Source organism: Acinonyx jubatus, chromosome B3 (assembly GCF_027475565.1).
Source record: "Acinonyx jubatus isolate Ajub_Pintada_27869175 chromosome B3, VMU_Ajub_asm_v1.0, whole genome shotgun sequence".
Lineage (NCBI taxonomy): Eukaryota > Metazoa > Chordata > Mammalia > Carnivora > Felidae > Acinonyx > Acinonyx jubatus.
Window position 1 is genome coordinate 28,789,620 of NC_069386.1, and position 27,934 is coordinate 28,817,553.

The window sequence follows — 27,934 nt, forward strand, 5'->3', positions numbered from 1 at the left end:
TCTCTCTTTTCTTTTTGAGAAGTCTGGCTAGGGGTTTATCAATTTTGTTTATTTTTTCTTTTTTTTTTTAATTTTTTTTCAATGTTTATTTATTTTTGGGACAGAGAGAGACAGAGCATCTACGGGGGAGGGGCAGAAAGAGAGGGAGGCACAGAATCGGAAACAGGCTCCAGGCTCTGAGCCATCAACCCAGAGCCCGACGCGGGGCTCAAACTCACGGACCGCAAGATCGTGACCTGGCTGAAGTTGGATGCTTAACCGACTGCGCCACCCAGGTGCCCCAAGTGTTTATTTTTTCAAAAAACCAACTGGTTTCACTGATCTGTTCTCCTGGTTTTTTTTGTTTGTTTGTTTTTGTTTTTGTATTTGTTTTTTTTGATTCTACACGGTTTATTTCTGCTCCGATCTTTATTATTTCTCTTCTTCTGCTGGGATTGGGGTTTCTTTGTTATTCTGCTTCTAGTTCCTTTAGGTATACCATTAGATTTTGTATTTGGGATTTTTCTTGTTTCTTGAGATGGGCCTGGATTACAATGTATTTTCCTCTTAGGACTGCCTTTGCTGCATCTCAAAGGGTTTGGATTGTTGTTGTTTTCATTTTCATTTGTTTCTATATATTTTTAAATTTCTTCTTTAATTGTCTGGTTGACCCATTCATTCTTTAGTAAGATGTTCTTTAACCTCCATGCATTTGGAAGTTTTCCAAAACTTTTCCTGTGGTTGATTTCAAGTTTCATAGCATTGTTATCTGAAAGTGTGCATGGTATGATCTCAATTCTTTTATATTTATTGAAGGCTTTTTGTGACCTAGACTTTAGCCTCTACTCCAAAGCTGTAATTATCAAGACAATGTGGTATTGTCACAAAAACGGACACATAGACCAATGGAATAGAATAGAGAACCCAGAATTGGACCCACAAATGTATGGCCAACTCATCTTTGACAAAGCAGGAAAGAATATCCAATGGAAAAAAAGGCAGTCTTGTTAGCAAATGGTGCTGGGAGAACTGGACAGCAACATGCAGAAGAATGAAACTAGACCACTTTCTTATACCATACACAAAAATAAAGTAAGAATGGATGAAGGACCTGAATGTGTGATAAGAAACCATCAGAACCCTAGAGGAGAAAACAGGCAACAACCTCTTTGAGCTCAGCCATAGCAACTCCTTACTCAACACATCTCCGAAGGCCAGGGAAACAAAAGCAAAAATGAACTATTGGGACCTCGTGAAGATAAAAATCTTCTGTACTGCAAAGAAAACCATCAAAAAAACTAAAAGGCAACCAACGGAATGGGAAAATACATTTGCAAATGACCTATCAGACCAAGGGCTAGTATCCAAAATCTATAAAGAACTCACCAAACTCCACACCCAAAAATGAAATAATCCAGTGAAGAAATGGGCAGAAGACATGACAATAAATTTGACAAATTAGATTAAAAAATGATATCATACAAACATTTAAAAATATTTTTTATTTGTTTCATTAAAATAGCCTCCACACCCAGCGTGGGGCTTGAACTCACAACCCTGAGATCTAGAGTTACTGAGCCAGTTAGGCTCCCCCTATAAAAATAATTTTTAATTTGTTCCCGGGTTTTGGCACCAAAAAAACCAAAATAAATAAATAAATAAATAAATAATAAAAATGATTTTAAAAATTATTATAATAAATTTGGGAAAGACAAGGACAAAGAAATAGCAAAAAGCTATCAAGCAATAATTTGGCATTTGTACGTCTGGTCTTTTGTTCTATTTTTTTTTTAAGTTTATTTATGTGTTTTTGAGAGGGGAGCCAGCATGAGTGGGGGAGGGGCAGAGAGAGGGAGAGAGAGAGAATCCCAAGCAAGCTTTGCACTGCCAGCACAGAGTCTGACGTGGGGCTCAAATCCACAAACCATGAGATCATGGCCTGAACTGAAATCAAGAGCCAAATGCTCAATGGACTGAGCCACTAGGCACCCCACCCTTTTTTCCAATATTATAAATGTACATTTATTTAAGAAATACATAATGAATATTTCTCCATGACATTTAATATTCTCCTGTAATAATGGTCTTCAGTTTTTTTATAAAAGCAGCAGAATGCTTTCTTACTCAGAAGATTCAAAGCTTACACAATCTTATTTAGATGCTTAAACCACAGAACTGATAAAACCAGAGTTGTTCTGACTGAAGCAGAAGTGAGGAACCCAGAGTCCTACTATGTTCCCTCCTTCAGAGCCTTGAATGGTTCTTCAGAGAACTTAAGGTGTGTTCCCATGGGGTGCATAAAAACTACTGAGCTTTGATAAATTAAAATTTACCTTGTAACTTTTTGACTAGGAATGACAACCATAGTACAACATGCACAAAAAAAGGTAAGTAGTCAAAAGCATTGCCCTCTTACTTATGTTCCTCAGCCACTCAATTTCCCACCTTAGAAATCACCATGGTTACTAGTTTACATATCCTTCTAGACATAATCTATACATACTGAAGAGTTTTTTTTCCCTCTACACACCTATTACCACATGGGATTTGGAGGCTGAACTGAGTCAAGGTCATCTTTCTTTGGCTCTTGTTGCTATTAAGCAAGACTTGGAAATGTGAGGCTTTCCTGCAGCAGCATTCCAGGTTCCATCTTCCAGCTTCTGGGTATCAAGAACCAGTGGGATTATGCTAATTTATCTGATTTCCTAATCTCTGATCTGTACCCATTCTGTAGTTTCCCTGGTGTGAGAAACAGTTGTGCATGGCATCCTTATTTCCTTCCCAACTTGTGTGTTGGCTTCAGAGGGAGCAGTGCCCCCAGTGGATATGTTTGGTATTGTTTTGGAGTTAATCTGGAAAAAAACCCCATGCTTTTTCCAATTTATCTACTGCCTTTCATTTTGCTCATATTATTTTCACAGTATTATTTTATGTATTGAAACTAAACAATTTTATGTAGTCTAACATATTGTTTTGCAGTCAATCCAGAGGTCTACAATAGTTTCCAACAATTTTGTAAGCCTCTAATGTCTTATTTTAAGTTCCTTCTCTGATTAAAATAATTACACTGAGAAATACTGCATAATTTTAAAAAGGATTAAGAGTGTTATACTATGGATATAATATTTATTTCAACCACTCCCTTACCATTTTTGTGTTTAATTTTTGATGTTATAAATAATGCTGTTTTAACAGTCAGACCTTTTAGTTACAAGACACAAGAAGAAAGCTCTGATTGACTTAAACAGAAAGGAAATTAATTGATAGGCTATTGAGTATATGATGGGATTTAGAAAACACAGGCACAGAAGTTACACTGCCAGGACCAATACCCAAATCACACACAACCAAACTGATCTGATGAAAAAAACCAGTGGGCACCATATGGCACAGCTTGAACTTACACTGTGACTTTGCATGCTACATGCAGCTGTTTCCAATTGTCAAAAGGACAGAATCTGGGATCTCCTTGCTTCGTCAGCTTCAGAGTGGATATCTGGAATAGGTATACTGGGTTGCAAAGCTTAGGTCTCATGCCTGTATCCTAGACATGAAAATTGGGAAGCAATTCCCAAGTTCTATAGTGGTAGGGCCACTTTATATGCTTGGGAACTTAGCAAACACAGGATGTGCTCAATGGCACAACTCATACTCATAATAGCTGTACTGAAAACATCGTATCACCTTGTGATAAGTTTCCAGTAATGATAAATTACTGGATATGAACATTTTTAAGATTTTTGATAGACACTGCCAAATTCAAATTGCCCTCCAGAAAAAAAAATTGAGTTTTAAAAAAACTGATTTATACTCTTAGAAAAAGAGTTTCTCCATGCTTTTACCAAAAACTGGAAAATTTCATTAAGAAAATCTTTACCAATTTGGCAGCTACATACATATAGTATTTTTAAAGATTGCATTTTTATTACTAGTGTGTTTTAAGACCTTTTCATGTTCTTATTGGCCATACATATTTACATTTTCTTGAATTATCACTGTATACCTTATACCCATTTTTCTATGGGGGAGGGCTGTCTTTTTCTTATTGATTTATAAGACTCTTTACCAATAATAAAGATGCTAACCTTTGATCATTGTATGTTGCAAATAAATATTTCAGTTTATCTAAACTTATTTTTGTCAAAAGAATGTTTTCATTTTTTTTATTTTTTAAATTTACATCCAAATTAGTTAGCACATAGTGCAACAATGATTTCAGGAGTAGATTCCTTAATGCCCCTTACCCATTTAGCCCACCCCCCTCCCACAACCCCTCCAATAACCCTCTGTTTGTTCCTCATATTTAAGAGTCTCTTATGTTTTGTTCCCCTCCCTGTTTTTATATTATTTTTACTTCCCTTCCCTTATGTTCATCTGTTTTGTGTCTTACAAAGTCCTCATATGAATGAAGTCATATGATATTTGTCTTTCTCTGACTAATTTCACTTAGCATAATACCCTCTAGTTCCATCCACGTAGTTGCAAATGGCAAGATTTCAAGGAATGTTTTCATTTCTATTTGATAAAATCTGTCAAACTTTTTTAGTGCATCTGAGTTGTGTCAGACTTAAAAGAACCTTTCCACTTCAAGATTATAAAAATATTCTTTTAAATTCACTTTTGGTAGTTTCATAGATTTTACATTTAAGTCCATGATCTAAAATTGATTGTGAGATAAGGTAGGGGTTATTGAAGTTTTTCAAAATGAAGTTGCCATGTCTACTCATCTTTTTGTTAATTATTCTTATTCTCTATTTTAAAAATTTTTATTGTTTTTCATCAATAAGGTGATGTCTTTATTGATGAAAAACATAAAAAAGGTTTTCATCTTTTTCTTAGTGATTTATAAGGATTCTCTCATTATGGCAAAGGGTTAATACATGTTGTTAATGCTTTTTTCAGTTTATCTACTACCTTTCATTTTGTTATGTTATTTTCACAGTATTATTATTTTATGTATCGAAGCTAAACAATCTTATGTAGTCTAACAATTATTTTCTTTGTGGTTTTATTTTTTCTTCCCTTCCTTTCATTGTTTAAAAAGTTCTTCTTCGCTATGAGATGAGGTAACTATACAGTTGTATCCAGCCATTTGTTTTTATTTTTTCTTGAATGATCATTGTGTGTGGTAATTTTATGGTTTTATAAATTCACTATCAATTCGTTTAGAATTTATTTTGACATGTGGTGTGAGCCAGAAACCTACATTTATCCCCCCTACCCCCAAAAGGTTATTGAATAAACCACTTTTGCTCTACTGGTTTGAAACGGTATCTTTATCATAACTATATACAGGATATATTCCCTGGTTTCCTACTCTAACTGATGATTTTGTTAAGCATTCATTGTGCCATATTACATGGTTTTGTGTATTGTAGTTTTATAGTAGGATTAATATATACAATTGTAGATCCTTAAGGACTTAAAAATGTAGAACCTTATAGCTTTATAATTGTATGCTATTTTTCCTTTTTGTTTTGATCCATAATTTTTATCATCTTGATTTTTTAAAAAAAATTTTTAATGCTTATTCATTTTTGAGAGAAAGAGAGAGTGGGAGGGGCAGAGAGAGAGACACACACACAGAATCCAAGCAGGCTCCAGGCTCTGAGCTGTCAGCCCATGAACCTGAGCCGAAGTCCGACACCCAACCAACTGAGCCACCCAGGCACCCCTATAACCTTGATTTTTAATTTCAATTTTTCTGTTTCATTCAATCAAATCCCTACAACTTGTCTAAAATCACTTATGGAATATCATAAGGCATCAATAAACATACCCATAAAAAACACAAAGTATAAGATTTTGTCCTAATGCTCTCTGTGCTTTAAAGAAAAAGCATTTACTGGTAAGTGTGGAATGTGCATCTATACAATCTTATGCTCACAAAACTCCCCCAAGAAACTTCCACAAAGAAACTACTTTCTGATAAGAAAAAAAGCGGGGGGGGGGGTACCAAAAATCTCAGGGTCAGGAAAAACTTGTCCTCTCAGTAAAACTTGTTTGAAAGACAACTTCTATTTGAAAAGCACCTGTCTTAGAAAGATCACTTCTTTGAACACAGCCTGGGTGGTCTGCCCAGGAGGCTTTCCCTGTAATTTAAAACTCAAATGACCAGAAGCACTTTTTAACATCAAACAGAAAGCCCCAGATTTTAAAAGTATCTTCTGAGAAGACGTTAAAATCTTATTGCCCATTCTGTCAAAAGTACACTGCGGCTGGCTTAGATAAAGGCTTTGTGCCCCAAATGATTGTGACTACATGAGTGAATCTTGTGTCAGTAAGTCTCACTGAAAATGTTGCCTCTGAAAAGCGAGGAGAGAAAAGGCATCACAAAACTGGATATTTTGGCAATCAGTACAGTAACATATTTCCATATTAAAAGGAGTAATAAAACACTAGTAAAACTCAGACATTAAGATTAGTACCTATACCCTATGAAATAATTAATCAGAAAAGCCCCAGGTGGTTGTAGCCTAAAAGGGTATGATAATATAACTTAGGAATTACATAGTTTATATTCTTATGCAGTTTGCAGTAGTTAAGACTTTTCGGAAAATACCATTCACCAAAATCCACTGTCTTACACCTGTGTGAAGACCGCAGACATTTAAAAACAACTTCCATGGGCATTTTACAACCAGAGCCCCAGTACATATAACTTACCAAATTCCTTTGGTTGCATTAAGCATTTAATAAATGATACATAGTTATATACTCCTTTAGTTATATGGTCCTGCAGGGCAAAATTCTATGCCAAGTAGGCACAGCAAATACCAGAGTCACATCATACAGCTGCAGGAAGTTTTATCAATTACTGTTTCAACCTTCATGTAAGAAAGGGGTTGCCTGATGTGGATAAGTGTGGAAATGTGACAGATCCTCACAAAACAGAGGGTGGTTAGCAAATGATATAGAATTTGTTTTAGCAAAGAAGATTATTGAAACTGAATCAGAACACACAGAACTGGAGTATTTAATACCAGTTCCTTAGGGAAGGGAGAAAAGAATGTTAAAACTAGAGCCTCAAAATATATTTTACAAAATATATTTGATTTGCGTTAAGCATTTAATAAATAGTATTAGTTTATAAAAACTGTCATTCTTAAATTATGCTTTGTCTTTATAAAGCTCCAAACTAAAATAATTTCTTTAGATAGTATTAAAAAGAGTTATCTGAGGGGTGCCTGGGTGTCTCAGTCAGTTAAGTGAGCTGAAACTCTTGCTTTCAGCTCAGGTCATGATCTCCCCGTTTGTGGGATTGAGTCTTGCATTGGGCTCTGCGCTAACAGCGCTCTCTTTCTTCTCTCTCTGCCCCTCTCCCTGCTAGAGTGCGTGCTCTCTCTCAAATTAAATAAATAAACATTAAAAAAAAAAAGAGTTATCTCATACTAGGGAGATCCAACTGCAGTTAGGATTCAAATACCCTAAGTGGACCCACCAAGCAAGTGGCCACCCCCAGAATGAAGCCTGTGACCTAGGCCTGGCCTTACAGGAGTGGCCACTTGAGAGCTGCCTATGCCAATTCTTGAGGCTGAAAACACTCCTTTTGAACCACTGAGAACTCTATTCTATTATGGGACTACTCTAAATTTCTTCTGGGCAAGGTCCTTGCCTGATTCATGGCAATGATTCATGGCTCTTTGGAGCCATCACAGTGTGCAGCACTGAGTTGGCTGAGCCCAGAAATGTCTAATGAAGGGACAACCGCTTTCCTTGTTTCAAGCACAATATACAAGAATATACAGCTGTGGAATATATTAACACACTAATTAACCACATTTTCCACTATTCTATTTTTTAAACACTCATTAGAATGAGTAGAGGTAGGAACCATGCCACCTACTTAAAGATAAAATATCTTATGAATGCATAGTGATATTTCAGATTCAAATTCAGGACTAAGGGATTTTTTTCCCCTTTAAACTCTTCTATATAATAGCTCTCTATTCTTTCTTTGACACGGAAAATCTTAGCCCTCAAATGCACTGAGGATGACAGAATTAGAATATCCATAATTATTCACCTGCTTTATACTACAACACACAACAGTTTCAGTAAAACAAAATTATCACCACCAATACTAAAGACAGTTGAAACATATCTTGGCATATGCCATACTCATTCCTCATCTTCAATGAGGTTGTATTAGCTATACTATCAGGTTATCAGCTATACTATAGTCATTTCCTAACATATTCTCCTTAGTTTTTTTTTTCTTTCAGTGGTATTTAGTGCCACTACCCATTCTGCCTGATCCAGTGATGGGCATGGGGAAAACAGGGCAAAAGCTAGTCTCTACCCTGTAGGTAGCTTCCAGTCTCCTAGGGAAGCCATGAAAGGCACAGAGGTTTCATAATGAGAGGAGGTCAAGTCAGGGAAGGCTTCCTGAAGGTGGTGGCCTGGGTCTGACCAGACTCCCTGGGAGCCCTGAACGGTCATGTGTATCTGGGTTTGCCTGCAGGATGGAGGCTGATGGAAAGCCCTATGTGAAGTAGTATTGGGTAATCAGCAAGAAGCAAGAGTCAGTGCCCACCAACTTCTTCAAGGTGCTAACCCTAGAGGCAGCAGGCAGGCAAACTGAACTCCACTTCCGATTGTGATGCCCAATACACCTGTGGATTATTCAGTTTTGACATTTTTGTGACCACAGAAAAGGTGAACTTGTGTCAGAATTTGGGAAGTTTTTTTTTTTTTTGCAATGGATAATGGGACATTTGGATCAGCACGAGCTGTGGGTGAAGGGAAATTTTTTTCCAATGGTGCTGTGAAGACTAGTCTAAAGCCACACTGCCTTTCTTGTTCCTGATCCATTTGTCTGATGCCAGAACACTTGGGGTAAGCAGGGCCAGTGGGGCAACCAACATTCAGGAACAATAAAGCTCAGATCAAGATGGGGGGTCTTCGGGGTGCCTCGGCGGCTCAGTCAGTTAAGTGGCCGACTTCAGGTCGGGTCATGATCTCGCGTTTCACGAGTTTGAGCCCCGCGTTAGGCTCTGTGCTGACAGCTCAGAGCCTGGAGCCTGCTTCAGATTCTGTGTCTCCCTCGCTCAAGCTCTGTCTCTGTCTCAAAAATAAATAAACATTAAAAAAAAAGATGGGGGGGTCTTCAAGGGATGCTAATAAGACTGCCTGACCAAATGACCTTCGCTGTGGGGTTATAAATTATATGTACCCTACGCTTCAGTTTGCATTAAAACTCAATGTAATAATCACAAAGGATTATTGCACTGCATATCACATTCTACAACATAACTTTTTAAAAAATGTTTATTTACTTTTGAGAGACAGAAAGAGACAGAGCATGAGCAGAGGGGTGGAGAGAGGGAGACACCAAGTCCGAAGCAGGCTCTAGGCTCTGAGCTGTCAGCACAGAGTCTGATGTGGGGCTCGAACTCATGAACCATGAGATCATGACCTAAGTCAGATGCTTAACCAACTAAGCCACCCAGAAACTTCTCTACAACATAACATTTTAATAACACCAACATTAATTTTTAAAGTAAACTATTTTCCTAATAATAATGGTGCCCAGAGCAAGCAGTAAGAAACCTTCACCTAGATGTGTCATCTCAAGGTTGTTTTTTTTTTTTTTTTTTTTTTAAATCGGTCAATTTGGTACAATTAGAATTGGCAATTTAATTATTCCATAGATATATTCTAATTTTAGATGGAAAAATCGTACATATCTTAAGCACCAACCTAATGAAACTTTCTTCATTTCCTAAAATTAACCTCCCACTGAGAAGGTGTTATGTTTCAAAGATTAGAATAATACATTTAAAAATGCAGGGTGACTGCCAAATTAAAACATTAATTTTAAAGTCTAGTGCTAAACTGTCTGGTCTAGTAACAAGACAGTTACCGTTAGCAAATCTTTAGATATATTTGTAAGTAGGATCTGGTTATGTAATTTTAAATTCACAATTAGACATGCAGACCCTGGAGAAGACCCCAGGTGGTTTGCAGTGTTAAACAGCAGATTAAAGTCGACAAAACTAATTTCTTTACTTTAATCTTATTAGTGGTACAACAGCTGTCAAATGTAACTATCTCTGTGCAGCCTTTTGAGACACAAACAAAATGCTTCAATATGTCAAATGGAGAAGAGTATTTACCAATCACTATGGCTAATTGGCTTGCAAAATAATTTTTTACTTTTATTGTCTTAGGGAAAGTTAGTCACTTTTAGTAAGCTTGGATCTAAAAACAGATATTTAGAATTATATTCAAACAATCCTGCTTAGAAAAGAGGAATTATTTATTAACAGTGGGCTGTATTCCAGATTTCACCCACACTGGCAAGTACCATTTTATTAACATTTACCGAGGGCTATGATGTAGTGGGCACATGAAGTGGTACTTGGTTTCTAACTCCATAATATCTAGAACAGGTAATAACAGGAGTAAATACTATGATCAGTTTTCTCCATATGTGCCACCTGATTTAAGTTCTGAAAAAGGTATTTAAGGTAATGTTGAAATTTTCTATTTCTTTTTTCAACTTCATTGCTAAATATTCCCTGGACATTTTGTCTTATAAACAGTTATGAGTGGTTTTTGTCTTTCTTTCTCATTTTTTTGTTAGATCACTTCCTCTTGTCCCTCTTTGGCTCCTAGGTGGGAAAAATGATTCCACAAACATTTCCTATACGTATACCAACAAACCACTACAAAAAAAAAATCCAAAACCAGTCAGTCTCTCCCCCACCAAAAGTCAAAAACTAAACAACAAACAAGTAACAATAACAACAACAACAAAACTCCAGCAACTCACAGGAATAATGACAGTAATTTTTTATAAGATATTAATGAAATGGTATTTTATTTTTATTAAAATGGCTAAAGTTACATGCTCACATATCAGAAACAACAAGGCAGGAAGGTACAGAAAACAGACACCAGAACAGGATGCTCAGTCCTAGCTGCCAACGTGATGACTGATGACAAATCCTTTCATATTTTTAAGCCTTAGTTTCTTCATTTATATCAGTGATAACATTGGGGAAGACGTGCCAAAAACTCTGTTAACAAATCTAATATATTTATAAAGCAGTTTTACTACTCTTGTACTTCTGAAAACGCCAAGTGTTCTGCAGGGGTTCTAAGCACTCCTTCGCAAAGGTTCTCTTGCACATCTTCTATCCACCACGATAAACAAAGCACCAGGTCCGTGGCAATAAAAGTACGTTAAATGACTGAATTCCTCTTTGTATTTGGTAATAACAGTATAAGCAATAGGGCTGAAATTAAGATAGTGGCAACAATTATAGATGAGTGAATAAAACTGACAGGAACTCCCTCCGCCCCCAAATGTGAAATAAATAAGGAATGGATGCCTTTTACTTTTCCCTGAATTGTCATTTGCCCAATTCATTCATACCTAAATATTTCTGATATTGTTCTAACGTGTACAGCTCCCTAAGCACACCCTATTATTTCAGGCCTCCATGATCTTGTACATGCTGTACTCTCTGTTAACTGAGGAAGATTTGTTAATTTGGCAAACTCTGAATCTTTTCTTTTAAAACCCAGTTTGGATGTTAGAACTCTGTGTCCTCCCCTGGCAGTTAACTGCTCCATCCTCTGTGCTATTTCTGTACTTGGTGCATACTTCTATAGTTTTACTTAGCACACTGTACTAAATTACATCTTTCCTTGGTTAGCTCACCCCCTAACAAGTGAGCTTCCTGAGGATACGGACAATGTTTTATTTATTTCCACAACTCTACTGCCCAGCACATAGTTCACAATCAGGATGGTATTAATCCTGTAAGTAAAAGGTAGAAATGTGTAATGACATATTTGGTTGTCAAAACAATGGGAACACAGATATCTAATGGCTATTTAATGTTATTTAATGGGCCAAAGGATGCCATACACCTTACAGTGTGAAGGACAATCCTGCATTCTGCCCCAGATGCCACTGGCGTCCCATGTTAGAGTATGACAATTCACAAAGCTCCTTTATACATATTAGCATTTCATCTTTACAACAACCCTGTGAAACAGGAATCTTTCTCCTATTTCCCAGATGAAAAATACTACAGCCAATAAGGCCTTATGAGACAAGTCTCACATCAAATACTGGCAAAGCTGGTATTTGAACCCTAATGCTCTGACACTGAAACCCAGGTAAGTTTAATCCATTAGTGCATTATATTCCCCTTTCTCTAATTCTAAATACAGGTATTTTTGGCTTGAGCTCTAGAGCTAGCCAAGTGGAAAAGTGAGTATGTTTACAGAAGTAAATTTTAGCCTAACATACATTATGTGTTAGACTGTGGTATGTACTTGTAAAATATGATATAATCTTCATCCTCTGTAGGTAGTTTTCAAGGATTCAAGTCCCAGAAGGTGACAAGAAAAGAGAGTTACAAAGTTAGGAGAGTGCTACATAATTCATGGTTCTGAAAGTGCTGAAGTGTGTTTTCAACAAGACTGCTGTGTTACACTGTCTAGAACACCAAATGACTTGGCTACATGCTCTTCATCGATTATGTAATGCATTGATACTTTGCCCATAGAAATTCATTGTTGACTTTATGAAGGAAATTAATAAGAAAATTTACTTAATAGAAATTAACCTTATAACCATCTTTGTTAGAATGCATCAATTTGAAAAGGTGAGAGATCTGTATTTACCTTAACTCAACTGTCAATGTAGAGAACTATTTATACGCACTTTGATTTTCAATAAGGCAATTAACCTGATCTTTGAGTCAATAGCTAGGCTTGGTGAAAATAATTCCCAGGAAAAGGTAATAGTGCAAAGAAAATGGCAAGCAAGTGAGAGCCTCAGGTAAGATGTGAATAATGTTCCAGGAGTGATTTAACAATGATAGTCCAGTTAAAGATTTTCTTAACCAGATAGATAACCAAAAATGCTTGACAAATTATTGCTGGAGAGCTTTCTACATGATAACAAATGCCTTAACGTAGACTGAACTACAAATAAAGTTTCAAGTCTACTTGTATTAGAAAACATGAATCCAGCATCTGCCAATGCAATTTTGGTAAAACAACAACCCCCTCTAGAATGAAGTTTTGCATTTCTTATTGGGTGAGAGAGAGGAAGGAATAAGAGATGATACAACGCTCTGAAGTTTGCATCAGGTATTTAAGTAAGCCATACTCTGAGATAAATGTTGAATAATATGGAGATACTGTTTGGTTTCCCTGAGAGAAACAAGACTGCAATCCCCAAAAGGGTTGCCTGAAATGGGATAAGCCAATGCTTTTCTTCTTTCTGTTAGGTACTATAAAATGACTTAACTAACAGAGGACAATTTGTCTTTTACAAACGCTGTCTCTTTCTCCTAGTGACTGAAACTGTGCTATTAAAGGCATATTATTCAGTTCTTAAAAATATAATGAAGCTCTATCTTGTAGCACGTGATTACTGTTCCGAGCTGCATCATGCTGCCAGGATTTGAGGGGGAGGGACAATTGACCTCACAGTCTTCTCACCTTCTAAACATCATAGTCTCGGAGTCAAAACAGGCAACTGTTTTCCAGTTTCCAAAAATAACTTGTGAAATGATTGGGTTTCTCATGAACAAACTTATTTTTATCAAAAAGTTGGACTATGGCCCATTATGATCAAGTCTGAGAGAGCAGGGTCTAAAGAAATACACTTTTCAGTTGTTTGTAAATGTTACCAGGATTCAAACTAATTCCTAATTATAATGTTAATGACGAGGTAACCGATCTGGGACTGAGGGCCACCAAGAAAGTTAACACTTGAGAGCTATAAAAAATATGAATAGTACTGTTACTTGTGTTTTAATGTTTATTTATTTTTGAGAGAGAGAGAAGCAGAGAGACAGAGTGTGAGTGGGGGAGGGGCAGAGAGAGAGGGAGACACAGAATCCGAAGCAGGCTCCAGGCTCTGAGCTGTCAGCACAGAGCCTGACATGGGGCCTGAGCTCATGAACTGTGAAATCATGACCTGGGCCAAAGTCTGACACTTAACTGACTGAGCCACCCAGGCACTTCTATTCTTAAAGAATAATATATAATACATTTTCTTACCTTTGATCCTGAAGATAAGCTCTGCACTCTAGAGTATGCTACTTAAGTGTGTTTGCCTTAGCAACCAGAGACAGAAAGTTTAATCTACATAATTTTCTATACAGAGTCTCCAAACTGGGGTTAGCAGAGAGAAGGAAAGTTCAGCCAGTCCCAGCTTGTAGAGACATTTAATGTTCATAAAGAACTATACTCTAGAGAACTTGTAGAGCATGTTTTCTCTCTATTTCTACTTTAAACTGTGGGCATTCATTCTTTCTTGATAGGAAAGAATTTAGAAAAACAAAAGAGGTCACAAGGAAGGCTCTATAACACAGTCAAGTATTTTCAACCCAATCTAGAATTTAAGAAATCTTTAATATTTGTATTTAAAAGTATCAGGCTCTTTTGGTTTGAAGGGACAGAAATTCACTAAAAATATCTCAAGTAAAAGAGGCATTTATTGAAGGTTATTGGGAACTTCCCATGAATCCAGGAGAAAATGAACTACTAGACCTCAGGAGGGCAGGAACAATGGCAGCTCTGTAGACTGGACCCGCTCTCATTTCCATCTCCCTTCTCTCTCCTGAAACAGTTCTGTTCTCCTCCTTTTTTCCCAAATGGCCTTCGTTAGCCCTGCTAAACTTGGAGTGAACAGAGCCCTGTAATGGCCATCCCAGAAGTTACTCAACGTGATTTTTCAAATTCAAATACACTAGAAAAAATGAGCTGGAGTTGTACAACTTTCCAACTGCAAATTCCTGAGAGAGATATTTGACTGGCTCAGTTTAACTTTCTGGGCTGAGTTTTAAGTCTGATATTGTTGGCTAGTCTATAGATTGGCTGCTCCAGTCAAATGTCCACTCTTGGTTGAATCAGGTATGGCCATTGAGGGAGCATCACATGGCATAAAACAGAGCTGCTAAGAAGAGGCATGGTGCAATGCTTAGAACAGGTAGTATTCAAAACACCCAGAAAAACGACAACAGATATGAAGTGAGTATGACAAACCAAGAAGAGAGATGAAAGGATAATAGGGGAGGAACTCATGGTGAAAGCTGAATTAACAGAGTATGGATTGTGTTGCAACTTGAAGAGAAAGGCAAAGATTTAACAAATTTGACAACAACAACAACAAAAAACCCAAAACAAAACAAAAAGGCAAAGTAAATGAGCCCCCAAAAGAACAGACAAGTGAGTCAGGAGACCAGAGTAAGAAGTACGCTATAGACCACATGAGGCCAGGCATCTCAGAAAACTAAGTTTGCAGACACTGGATATGCAGCAAAACATTCCTTTTCTGAAGTTTGTGTACACCACCAGAGTGCCTGTTCCACCAAGGTAATACAGCAGGCTCTAATGATACTTAGAGTTTAATCCATCTCATTTTCTATGATTCTAAGTTCCCTATGGACAGGGTCTATTTGGAATGGTTCCTAAATATGGCAGTCCCATTCCCATGTCCACACATGCTTATAACTGATCCTAAGAAGGGACTCCCTGGAGAATAGTTTTTTCCCCTGGTCATTAGGATTGAAAGTCCTAGAAGCCCTAGATTATTTACCTGCTTCTGGAACACAAAGGAATATCTCTTTTCCATTATAAGATGAACTCCACCAGTCTCTACTGTGTATCATAAGACCAAGAAAAGGGAACAGGAGCCTTTAGAGACAAAACCTCAATAATCATGGGAAAGCAATTCTGAACATTCTTGTTGCTATTTGGAATGAATAAACATGCTTTCAAAAGGGATATTATGGCTCCCTCGGGGTGCAGTCACGTTCCAAACGTGACGGCAGTCGACCCTCATTCTGGTAGCAGGCCACAGATGAAGCTGCTAGTGACTGTGAGGAGTAAATAGGGAAGGCATACAAAGCCCCTAGCAGAGTGACCAGCACTAAGGATATACCCAGTAATGTTAAGTAAGGTCTGTCTCCTTACCAATGCAAAGGATCAAGTACAGGCAATACTGCCAAGTGAATAAACTGCACAAAATCACAAGTTTTATTTTATTTTACTCTGGAGAATAAATTTGTGGTATCTTGTAAATGATCTTCCTAGGAAGCAAAGCTCCACCTCACATCATTCTAAATTTATTTACTTTTATTATTATATTCAGTGACTGCTGTTTTACCTAAGACCGATTTATTATACATAGATATATATACCATAAAGCAAAAAAAAAAAAAAAAAAGAAAACAACTTAATTTGTTTGATATGAATAAACAGGTTTACTTTATAAAGAACACAGCAGCGAGAAGTATCTATTTTTAACATAGTTTAAAATCGGGACCATCTCATAATATACCAATGTGCTGTGATTCTAAAACTGTGGTAAGGATGACCAAGAGTACAGTTCTAGCATCCCCATTTGGCTTTTTCAGTAAGTGGCAGTTATAGATACTTGACTTAATTATAAATACATAGAAATTTAAAGACAAAATTAAAAAAAATTCCTAAAGAGTGGTCAAAATCAAGGACCCTTTTTGGCTGAGATGTGATCATATTTCAAATCCACAGAGTCAAGTATTTGATGCAGTAAGCTCTTTTTTTTTTTTTTTTTAAAGTTCTTTATTTTGAATGAGAGACAGAACATGAGCAAGCAGGGGTGGGAGGCAGGGAGAGAATCCCAAGCAGGCTCTGCACTGTCAGCATAGAGCCCAACATGGGGCTCGATCTCATGAACCATGAGATCATGACCTGAGCTGCAATGAAGAGTCGGACACTTAACCGACTGAGCCACCCAGGCGCCCTGATGCAGTGAGCTCTTTTCCTGCTTGATTTCTATCCATGGGAAAAATAATTAATTCATGTATTCAAATGATATTTATTAAGATGCCATTATGATTTACACTAATATTGTTTTTATAAAAATAAAAGTAATGTATTTACTATGGTTTCTGGTCCCAAGGAATTACAGTCTATTTGGGGAGATGGCAATACAATAAATGGAGTACAAGATAGTTCATTAATAAAGTGCTAAACTGAACTATTCCCTAACCCGGTGGATATTTTTTCAGTGATTTAGATGAAGATGCATATATTCTACAGATCAACTTTAGGTCTGACACAAAGTTAAAGAAAAAGACACTAGGTTAGAGGTCAAATCAGGATCCAAAATGGATCTTGACAGGCAAGACTAAAATTTATCAGGATGAAGTTTGTGCTTAAGATGAAAAAACAAATGCACAAGTAAAAACAGATTACAGCTTTTTAGAAGCCAAAGTGGCACAGAGTTGGGGATTTAAAGCTCAGTTAATTAAGATAATATCAAGTCAACATCATAACAACCACAACAAAACCCACTGATATTAACTAAGTGCTTTCTTTGCACAGGGCACTTAACAAACACACACACTTTTAATTCTCACAACAGCCAACAAGTCCTTCCTACTCAACAAGGTAGTGTTACCATTTAACTGAGGCTCTGTTATAACAAGCAATTTGGACCAATGTCATATAACTAATAAGTGAAAAGCAGAGAATTTAAACTCAGATCTGACTCCAGAGCCTATTTATTTTTTGCTATACTATACCATCTGCATTGTTCTGTGTTGATGAAACTATAGTACTTCTATATAAAAATTGGGTCCAGAGGTGCAATTAAGGAAGATAAGCATGGCTAACAGAGAAGAAATAGGGGGCCTGGTGAGTTTTCCATTGAACAACCTAGAGTGGCTTGGAGAGTTAACCATTTGGGTCCTTCATTGTCTACGAGTGTCAAGAAATAGGAATACCAAGGAAGTGAAAGGCAACCTGGGGATGACTTAGCCTAGTGATCATGGCCCGAAGGGGATGTGGGTTTCTTTGTGAATTATGAACATCTATTGCTGCCTGAAAAGGGTTTGGATATGTAGAATGCCAGTAAGTACCAACTCTCCCTTCTATTATCATTGCTGCTCTGTAAATCTGTTATAAAAACACAACACAAAGCTTTGACCACAGCTTCTAATCACATCAGATCTATCTTCTTATTTACATCACTTGAGGCATTCTCTATGTCCAAAGAAAATGACAAACTACCATCTATTTTCAAATATTAAAAGCTGTAATAAACAATTCTTATTAGCCCAAACCAAAGAAAAGGCTAGAATATTCATTCATTCTTTTGTACTTGTTTTCTGCAATTAAAATTAACAGGCAAATTAATATGAGTAATCCCAAAAGTAGATAAAACATGAAATGAAAATTGCCTTGTTTCAGGGTGATCTTTCTTGGCCCTAAAAACAATTTTACGGGAACACATTTGTTAAGAAGGTTGATTTTGGAATACCACATCCTAACTAAGTCCTCTCAAGGATGCAAGGATTCAAGCAATTCTATGGGTTTTCCCTGGTTCTAACAAAAGCAAAACAACTGTTTTGTACAGAATAGTAGTTGGAAGGAATATGAGAAAGAACACTTTCTGAGTTAAGCCACTGACTCATCATGCCCACCAGAGTGTCTGAGTCCATACTAAATCTCACACAGCTGTGGCATTTCTCTTGCCCCTTTCTAAGTAAGCAGCATAACACTCTCCTACACATAATCCTCTAGCCCTGAGAAGGGAGGCTAGTTTAGAAAGTCAACATGATCTTGAGCTGTGCTCAGGAGAAGAGAATCTTAGAGTCACCGCTCGATGCCCACTGCCCTGAGTGTTGGCCTCGCTTAGCAAGCAGTGCCTGGATGAACACACAAATCTATTGGCCTAAGGTGAGATGAAGAAACAAACTCTCAATCCTGGCACTGTGGTCAGCTGGTGACCATCAGAGGAGTACTGAGCTGGGCTCCCAAGATTCCAGAGCTTGTTTCCAATGTTGGTGCACTAACTCTTGCTCAGGTCTTTTTAGAAAGTATGGAAACTTCTTCTGTTCCCAAAATGATAGGCACAGATAAGCACCAAAGCATGCTTTTTGCCACAATGACAAATGTAGCTTTTGTAAAACAGGCATCTAAGTTACCAGCCAGAGAGCTCAGTCTCATGCATGTTTAAACCTACCACAAAACCAAAAAAAGCAAAACAAGACAAAACAAAAAACTATAGGTGCATTTAATTTTACTCTTTTTAATGTTTATTTATTTCATTTGCGAGACAGAGAGAGAGCAAGAGAGTGAGCCTGACACTGGGCTCGATCTTATGAACTGCGAGATCATGACCTGGGTGGAAATCAAGAGTCAGGGGTGCCTGGGTGGCTCAGTCAGTTAAGCATCCGACTTCAGCTCAGGTCATGATCTCATAGCTCGTTGAGTTCTAGTGCCACATCGGGCTCTGTACTGACAGCTCAGAGCCTGGAGCCCCTCTGGATTCTGTGTGTCCCTCTCTCTCTGACCCTTCCCCTCCTCATTCTCTATCTCTCCTTCAAAAATAAATAAACATTAAAAAAAATTTAAAAAGAAAAAAAAAGAAAACAAGAGTTAGACAGTTAATTGACTGAGCCACCCACGTGCCCCTACAGGTGCACTTAAGATGAACAATATGAATGATTAACAGTTATCAAAGCCCCATCCCAAAGAATCAAATGCCATTTCCTTTCTTTTTAAAAAAAATTTTTTTTAATGTTCATTTATTTTTGAGAGACAGAGATGGAGTACGAGTAGGGGATGGGCAGAGAGAGAGAAGACAGAATCTGAAGCAGGCCTCAGCTCCCAGCTGTCAGCACAGAGCCCGACATGGGGCTTGAACTCATGAACTGCAAGATCATGACCTGAGCCGAAGTCAGACACTTAAGCCACCCAGGCGCCCCTGCCATTTCCTTTCTTATCTCGAATTTATTTTCTCTCTCCCTGTCAATTAACAAACACTGAGTGATAACAACACACTGTCACTAAAGTCCATTTTGATAAGAAATATCAACTATCCTGGGTTAGAAAACCTCCATGCGTGCTATATCTGACTGACGTAGAACTTTCTGCTACACAGAAAGATATCCTGACTCAAAGGATACCTATAGCTTCTTTTATTAATCTCTACTTTGTCAGTAGGGCAAAGGAACCTAAACTAACTTCACTATCAGTTTGTTCTTAGAAATGTATCATTTCGAAGAGATAATATAACACTGTCTTAAAGCAGGCAAAACTACTACTTAAAAACTGTTACCTAACATTTATATAACACTTTGAGGTTGACAAAAACTCTCACATACGTAATTTCATCCAATCCCCAGAGTAGCACTATGAGGTGCATATGACTACCCCTGAGTAACCAAATGAGGAAACAGATGCCACAAGAATAAGGCACTTGCCCCAATTCTCCCAGCTGGTCACTGGCACAGGTAAAACCGGAATCCAGGTTTGTCCAACTCCAAAGCCAGTGTTATTTTTATTTTACCAAAATGTCTCTCAGGAGAAAAGATGATGTATTCTTGCAATTTCTGTAGTATCCAGTGGACAAATAAAGCACTCACTTTTGTTGGGCCAACTAAATATTTAAGTTTTCTCAGTGATACAAGTAAACTTTTATCAAAACTTCTCATTTAAACTCTGTAAATAAGAGTCTCCACAAAATATCCAGAAACCGTGCATGCTACCCCTCCAGAATGTAGTACTTCTGAAATAAAGCTGTCTGCTACTAAATCCCAGGCGGCCAGGGATCACAGAGTGACTTGAGAGAAGAGGAAAGCAGATCTTGGGTCCAAAGTTTGTGCAGGATCCATATGACAAAGAGCAATTTGCAGTTAAAGACTGAACTGCAATTCAGTTGCCAGCTATTTGGCCAGGACTCTAGACTATGGCAGTCTTGGCTTCAGACTAATCTTCCTGTATGTTAGGGATTTCTTCAAATTTCACAGCTCAGGCCTTTGTTAATGTACTTACCTCTTCTTGTACTACCTTTTTGCTACTACTATTCAGTTCTGTTCAATTTATGTAAGCAGTTAAAGCTGCCCAGGAGTTCATCCATTCTTCTTGTTTTAGGATTAGAGAAGGTCATAGACCAAGGAGATTTCCTTTTTTAAGGCTTTTAGGCTCGATTTGAGTTTTGTAAGTGAAGTCGAGCACCTCTGTTTTTCTCCCTAATGGGGAGTGTAAGCTTTTGCTATTCAAGCCTGAATACACATACAAGTTTCTTGTGGTCCCCCATATGGAAACCATAGAGCAGAAATGACTCACAAATGAAACGTGAAAGACAGATTAAAAAACTATACTTACTTAAGAGGAATTCGTGAGGCTGTGTTCACATTTGTGGTTGGGACTACTACTTGAAGAATGTGTTCAAGGGCTGTTAATCCACCAGCAACTTGAAATGCAATCTGATCTGCTACATTCTAGACAGAAATACAAGTAGAAATTAGCCCAATTTCTCAGGCATAGAATGATCACCAAATGAAATATTTAGTTGTAGTGTCAAACACTCTGTTGGTTCAGTTATTCTACAAATACTTATTGAATGTTTATGCAGTGCTAGGAACAGGAGGTTGAAACTGGTGAACACAGAAGACATAGTTGCTGCCCCCATGAAGCTTAAAATTTAGTGGATGAGAACAACACCAATCAAATAACCATAAATAAAATAATTTCAATTATGGTAAGTACCTTGAAGAAAAAGGGAAGGTGCTCTATAAGAATAATAGGGAACCAACTATATATTGGGGAAAGGGTCAGCACAGGCTTTTCTGGTTGAGGTTCTGAAACAGGCAAAAAAAAGGGGGAGGGGATGGAGTGCTCCATGCAGAGGGCAAAACCGTTTTACACAGAATATTTTAGCAATAATTTTAAAAAGCAGATCATCTTGTAATGCTAATTACCACCTAACAAGACAAACTAACTGTCACAAAGATTTCCTCTTGTATTACTTTTTTCCTTGGCAATACAAGATAATCTCATACCTAACCATCTCCATATATTTTTTTCACCATTTCAGCTATTTTAGGGAGAATCTTAAGTCAGCATTATAGAACTCAACCAATGATTATTTCTTTACAATTTCTGAATTGTTTTCAAGTCTTGTGAAAGGAACATCTCTGAGCTCTTTGCATTTCTCTGGCATGGGGACAGGCAAGAGCAATTCTATGGTACACTGTATTAGTTTCTATGCATACAAACGATCACCGCAATCTGCTATTATACCACCACCTTTATGTTTCTTCTAAGAGCATGCTATAGTTCATCAAGCCTTGAAATATCTTTGAAATACTTAAGTATTTTTGGGGGGATAAGAGGGTGCATCAGGGAGATATAGGAGTTATACACAAGATCTGTCAAACATGTTTGATTCTTCTGATGTTCTAAGCACAATGCTCTGCTTGATGTGGACTACTGACTTCTGACTAGACTTTGGTAGTACAGTGCCTTATCATTTAATCGCTCACTATGTGCACAATAAAATACAGTTTGACACTATAATAAGTTTATTGTGAATCCTAGACAAGAAATCATACTTTTAGGATATAAAATAAAGAATTTTTGTTTTTAATGGGAAAAAATGTTTCTTTGCAATAAAACTAACCATCAAAAAAACTGAAAAACTCAGGTGTATTCAGTAATTTGAAACCATCATGCTGTTACCATTCTTTCTTCATAGGCTAGGATGTCAATATGATTAGAAAATAATAATAAATTTTGTATTAGCACACAACACAAAGAAAACTGCACTAATCATAACTGTATAGCTGGAAGAGTTATGGCAAATTGAACACATCCTATACCAAATCCAAGATGAAAAAGCAATAATATAAATAAAAATTAAAAAAAATAACAAACACAACGCCCTGTACATACCCTGTAACAACTCCAAAATAAAAAATAAAAAAATAGTTTTATAACATGCCATAATATTCCTGATGCCCATCTCATTCACTCTCTCTTCTTCCCCAAATGTAAAAGCAATCCTGATTTTTAAAATCATAGATTACCTTTGTCTTCTTTTGAGTTCTATAAAAACGTAATCATACTCTACATATTCTACAGAATCTACATATTCTTTTCTTGCTCAAATTTTTTTTTCTAAATTCATCCATATTGCTGCCTATACCTGTGTTTCATTCATTTCCCTTGTTGGAATATAATATTCCCTTGTCTGATTATATACATCAACTTTTTTTTTTTTGGAAAAATTTACTTTATTCTAGCATCTTTTTTCATCCCTTCCACATTACTTTCACTTTTAACATTACAGGGTGAAGATAACCATTATCTTATTATCTTACTCAACTTATTTAAATGTTTCACTGCTGACTGACATCTGGGTTGTTTTTTTTTAATGTTTATTTATCTAAAAAATTTTTTAAAAACATTTTTTATTTATTTTTGGTAGACAGAGCACAAACGGGGGAGGGGCAAAGAGAGACGGAGACACAGAATCCAAAGCAGGCTCTGAGCTATCAGCACACAGCCCGACCCGGGGCTCGAACTCACAAACTCACAAACTGGGAGATCACGACCTGAGTCGAAGTCGGTCGCTTAACTGACTGAGACACCCAGGCATCCCAATGTTTATTTTTGAGAGAGAGGGAGACACAGAATCTGAAGCAGGCTCCAGGCTCTGAGCTATCAGCACAGAGCCCGATGCGGGGCTTGAACCCATGAACTGTGAAATCATGAACTGAGTTGAAGTCAGAAGATTAACCAACTGAGCCACCCAAGCGCCCCTCAATTTTTTTTTTTTGTTTATTTATTTTTGAGAGAGACACAATATGACCAGGGGAGAGGCAGAGAGAGAGAGGGACACACAGAATCTGAAACAGGCTCCAGGCTCTGAGCTCTCAGCAGACAGCCTGACAAGGGGCTTGAACTTGGGATCGGTGAGATCATGATTTAGATCGAAGTCAGATGCTTAACTGAGTGTCCCAAGGTCTGAGCCAGCAAGGTGCTCTGGGTTGTTTCCACTTTCAAACTCTGGACAATGCTGCTTTAAACATTTTTGTACATGTATTTGTGCAACTGTGACATGCAGTTATGTTGGGTATATGAGTGGAATTCCTGCATCATAGAGTATACATAGGTTCAATTTTATTAGCTATGGCCAAACAGCTTTCTAAAGTATTTGTGTACATGATGAAGTACAGTGATAATTTCAGCTATTCTACATTCACACCAAAATTGATTTTATCATTTTTTTAAAACTTTAGTCATTCTTATGAATGCATAATGGCATTTCATTGAGGGTTGTTTTTTTAAATTAAAAAAAAATTTTTTTAAGGTTTATTCATTCTTGAGAGACAGAGAGAGACAGAGCATGAGCAGAGAAGGGGCAGAGAGAGGGAGACACAGAATCCGAAGCAGGCTCCAGGCTCTGAGCTGTCAGCACAGAGCCCGACATGGGGCTCGAACTCACGAACTGCGAGATCATGACCTGAGCCAAAGTTGGACGCTCAACTGACTAAGCCACCCAGGTGCCCCTCATTGAGGTTTTTATTGGCCTTTCCTGGATAATCAGTTGGATTGAACACCTTATGTTTACTGGGTATTTTTTTAAATTGAGGTATACTTTGCAATTGGTTAAAAGGCTCAGATCTTAAGTATACCATTCAAATAAATTTGAGAAATCCTTATCAAGACCCGAACGCTTCCATCACCTTAGAAAGCTCCCTCATACCACTTTTATAGTCAATCCCCCCACTCCATGAAGCAACCACAGATTTGATTTATAGTCCCATAGATTTAAACACCAAAAGCAAAAGCAAAAATAAATAAGTGGGCCTACATCACACTAAAAGGTTTCTATGTAGCAAAGGAAACCATCCACAAAATGAAAAGGCTATCTACTGAATGGGAGAAAATATTTGCAAATCATATTTCTGGTAAAATACATAAAGAACTCAAACAACTCAATAGTAAAAAACACAAACAATCCAATTAAAAAAATGGCCAGAAGGTCTGAATATACATTTTTTCCAAAGAAGACACATAGATAACCAACAGGTATATGAAAAGATGTTTAACACCATTAATCATTAGGGAAATACAAATGAAAATCTCAGTAGGATATTACCTCACACCTGTTAGAATGGTATTATCAGAAAGAAAGAAAGAAAGAAAGAAAGAAAGAAAGAAAGAAAGAAAGAAAGAAAGAGGAAAGGAAGGAAGAAAGAAAAGGAAAGAAAGAAAAAGAGAAAGAAAAAGAAAGAGAAGAAAAAGAAAGAATTAGTGTTGGTGAGGATATGGAGAAAAGGGAACCCTTGTGTACTACTGGTGGAAATATAAATTGGTGCAGCCACTATGGAAAACTGTATGTAGGTTCTTCAAAAAATTAAAAGTACAAGTACCATATGATCCAGAAATTCCACTTCTGAGTATTTAGCTGAAGCAAATGAAAATGCTAATTTGAAAAATATATGTACCCGACGTTCACACAGCGTTATTTACAATAGCCAAGATATGGAAGCAAGATAAATGTCCAATGATAAATAAAGATGTGGTATATAAATAAAATGGAATATTAGCCATGAAAGGGATGAAATTTTGTCATTTGTGAAAACATGGATAAACCTTGAGGGCATTATCCTAAGTGAAATAAGTCAGGTAGAGAAAAACATGTAGAATTAAAAAAAAAAAAAGCTCACTGACACAGAGAACAGATTAGTGGTTGTTAAAGGCAGAGGATAGGGGGTGGAAGAAATGGGATGGGTGAAGGGGATCATAAGGTAAAAAGAAACAAAATATAGGTTAATTTTGTCTCTTGTAGAGTTTCATATAAATGAGATCATATGATATACATGAATATTTTCTGGATTTAATTTGGTAGTGAATGGTTATCCCATTAGCAATGTTTCTACTGTATCTGGTACCAGAAGCATCTAAAGCATAAGGAATACAGCAGAGGAACTCTTAGTCAGTACAGGGATATAAACACATATATATACCTCCTTTCTTCTTATACTCGAAAGAAGTAGGAATTATAGATAAAATATGTGATAATGTTTAATGTTTATTTATTTTTGAGAGAGAGAGAGAGAGAGAGAGAGAGAGAGAGAGCACGCACACGTCAAGGGGAAGAGAGAGAGAGGGAGACACAGAATCTGTAGCAGGCTTCCAGACTCTGAGCTGTCAGCACAGAACCCAACGCGGGGCTTGAACCCACAAACCGTGAGGTCATGACCTGAGCCGAAGTCTGGCATTTAACCAACTGAGCCACCCAGGTGTCCCCATAATATGTGATAATGTTGAAAAGGCAGAACCACATTAAAAAATAAATGGAACATCTCTGTGAACCAGGGATGGAAAAGCTAAAAAAACGCATAGGGCAAGGGTCCAACTTTCAGCAGACTCTTAAAAGAACACTTGCCCTTCTAGACTTTTCCCTCTTCCTCAGCTTTCCCACTGATTCAGAATCCAAGTTCTGATTACTCCACTTCTGTTGTACCTCTTAACTCTTGCCTGCATCTACCATGTCAGTTCAGGCTTTCATGGTCTCTTGCTTGAGGTACTGCAGCAATCAGTACCTAATTGGAATCTTTGGATCTAGTCTCACCCCACACCGGCCTATTCTCTAGAGCTGTGCTTTCTAAATACTCTAAGATAAAAATCAGGGTTTCCTTCACTTCCTACTCCTTTCCTTTCCTTTTTCTTTCTTTGCCCTTCCTTCCTTCTTTCGATTTCTACTCCATTGTAGACCAATACTTTTGTGAAATGCAATACAAATGAAATACTGAACAAATGAAAAAAAAAAGATGCACAAAAGTGGAGACCACATTTAAAAATATTAGATACAACAGACATAAAATTACTCTGCCAGTTTGCTAAAACTTACTCTGGATTTGTGTATTTATCTCACCCTGTTCTAGTGACAGTGGCCCAGCACTGGACTGTGGACTCCCTTTTGAGTAGTCCTTTTCTGGATGCCTATACATGCAATGAGGATAATATTCTCAAGAGTAAATGTAATCATGTCACTCTGCTTAAAACACTTGAGTGACTTCATCCTCACTGTCTGCGGGAGGCTCAAATTCCTTAGCACAGGTCTTCAGAATCTGATGCCCCATTAACAGCCTTCTTCCCTGCCATGTTCCTGCCTCTCCCTCAACCAAATTCCCCATATGGCCCTCGTTCTTTCACGCCTCTGTGCTTCTGCAAATACTGTTCCTCCTCCCCAGAGGGGATGATTCTCCAGCATTTTATCTTTGTATCCCCACTAAACTCAGAGCTTCCTGAGTTTAGGGGCCATGTCTGTTTCATCACATTCCCAACACTTAGCAGAGGGGATGGCACTCAGTATGTGCTCAACCAATGGTTGTGAATGATGGTTCTGAGAAAGAAGGCTGAAAAGGATACCTGCACATGATTTTGACTGTGAAAACACAGATAGTCAATAACTTCTCTGGTATGATCACAGGATAAAATCCTCCACTCCTGTTACTGTGTGTGCCTTGTAGAACAGTTTGTTCCTGAAAGTGAGCTTCATGACCAAGGAATAAAATTCAGTTTTTCAAGACTGAAGGACATATTCACCTTGAGCCTCCTTAATAGCCAACAAGGAAGATCCATCCATTTCTGTGTAAAGCCTTTATATATATCTCTTAATTCAAAAACAAAGTATATTTTACCTCAGGCCAAGCAGATGCACCAATTGATGCAATCTGTCCACAGGGAAATGAAGCAGCACCAATGCTATTCTTGCAGACCTCTCCACAATGGGAGAGAACCGGATCAACATTGCAGAGGTGGAGGCAAAAAGGACTGAGTAAAAGCAGACCATTTTAATGTATACATCTATGCTTTAAAAACAAAACAAAACTCAAAGCCTTTTATGCAGTGCCAACAACATGGATGTGACCTCTTAAAAAACTGAAGATATAAGCTCTAGTTAGACATTAAACAGGAAAAAATAAGCCAATTTCAGGAAGATAAAGGCCATTTAAAGCCAAATTTTTCCTAATGTATTATTGAAAACTGAAGCTTTAATTTGTCATTTGCAGCTTTTCAAGGAAATAAACCAAAAGGCAAAACCAAATGTGAAATAAAAAAACTCACAAACCTCCCTCTGGAGTCATGGAGGTTTCTGGTTACTTTTGCAATGGAAATTCAGAATCCA

General features: G+C 37.4%; 1 protein-coding gene across 5 annotated transcripts in view; it reads right to left on the reverse strand.

Moving 5' to 3' along the window:
• Window positions 1-27,934, reverse strand: part of SCAPER (S-phase cyclin A associated protein in the ER) — a 505,210-nt gene that overhangs the window by 139,302 nt on the left and 337,974 nt on the right. For all 5 annotated transcript variants that reach the window (XM_053223692.1, XM_053223691.1, XM_053223689.1 and 2 more), the window contains one exon: window positions 21,115-21,230. In XM_053223692.1, the coding sequence (XP_053079667.1) occupies window positions 21,115-21,230 (116 nt within the window). The remainder of the gene's footprint in view (window positions 1-21,114; window positions 21,231-27,934) is intronic.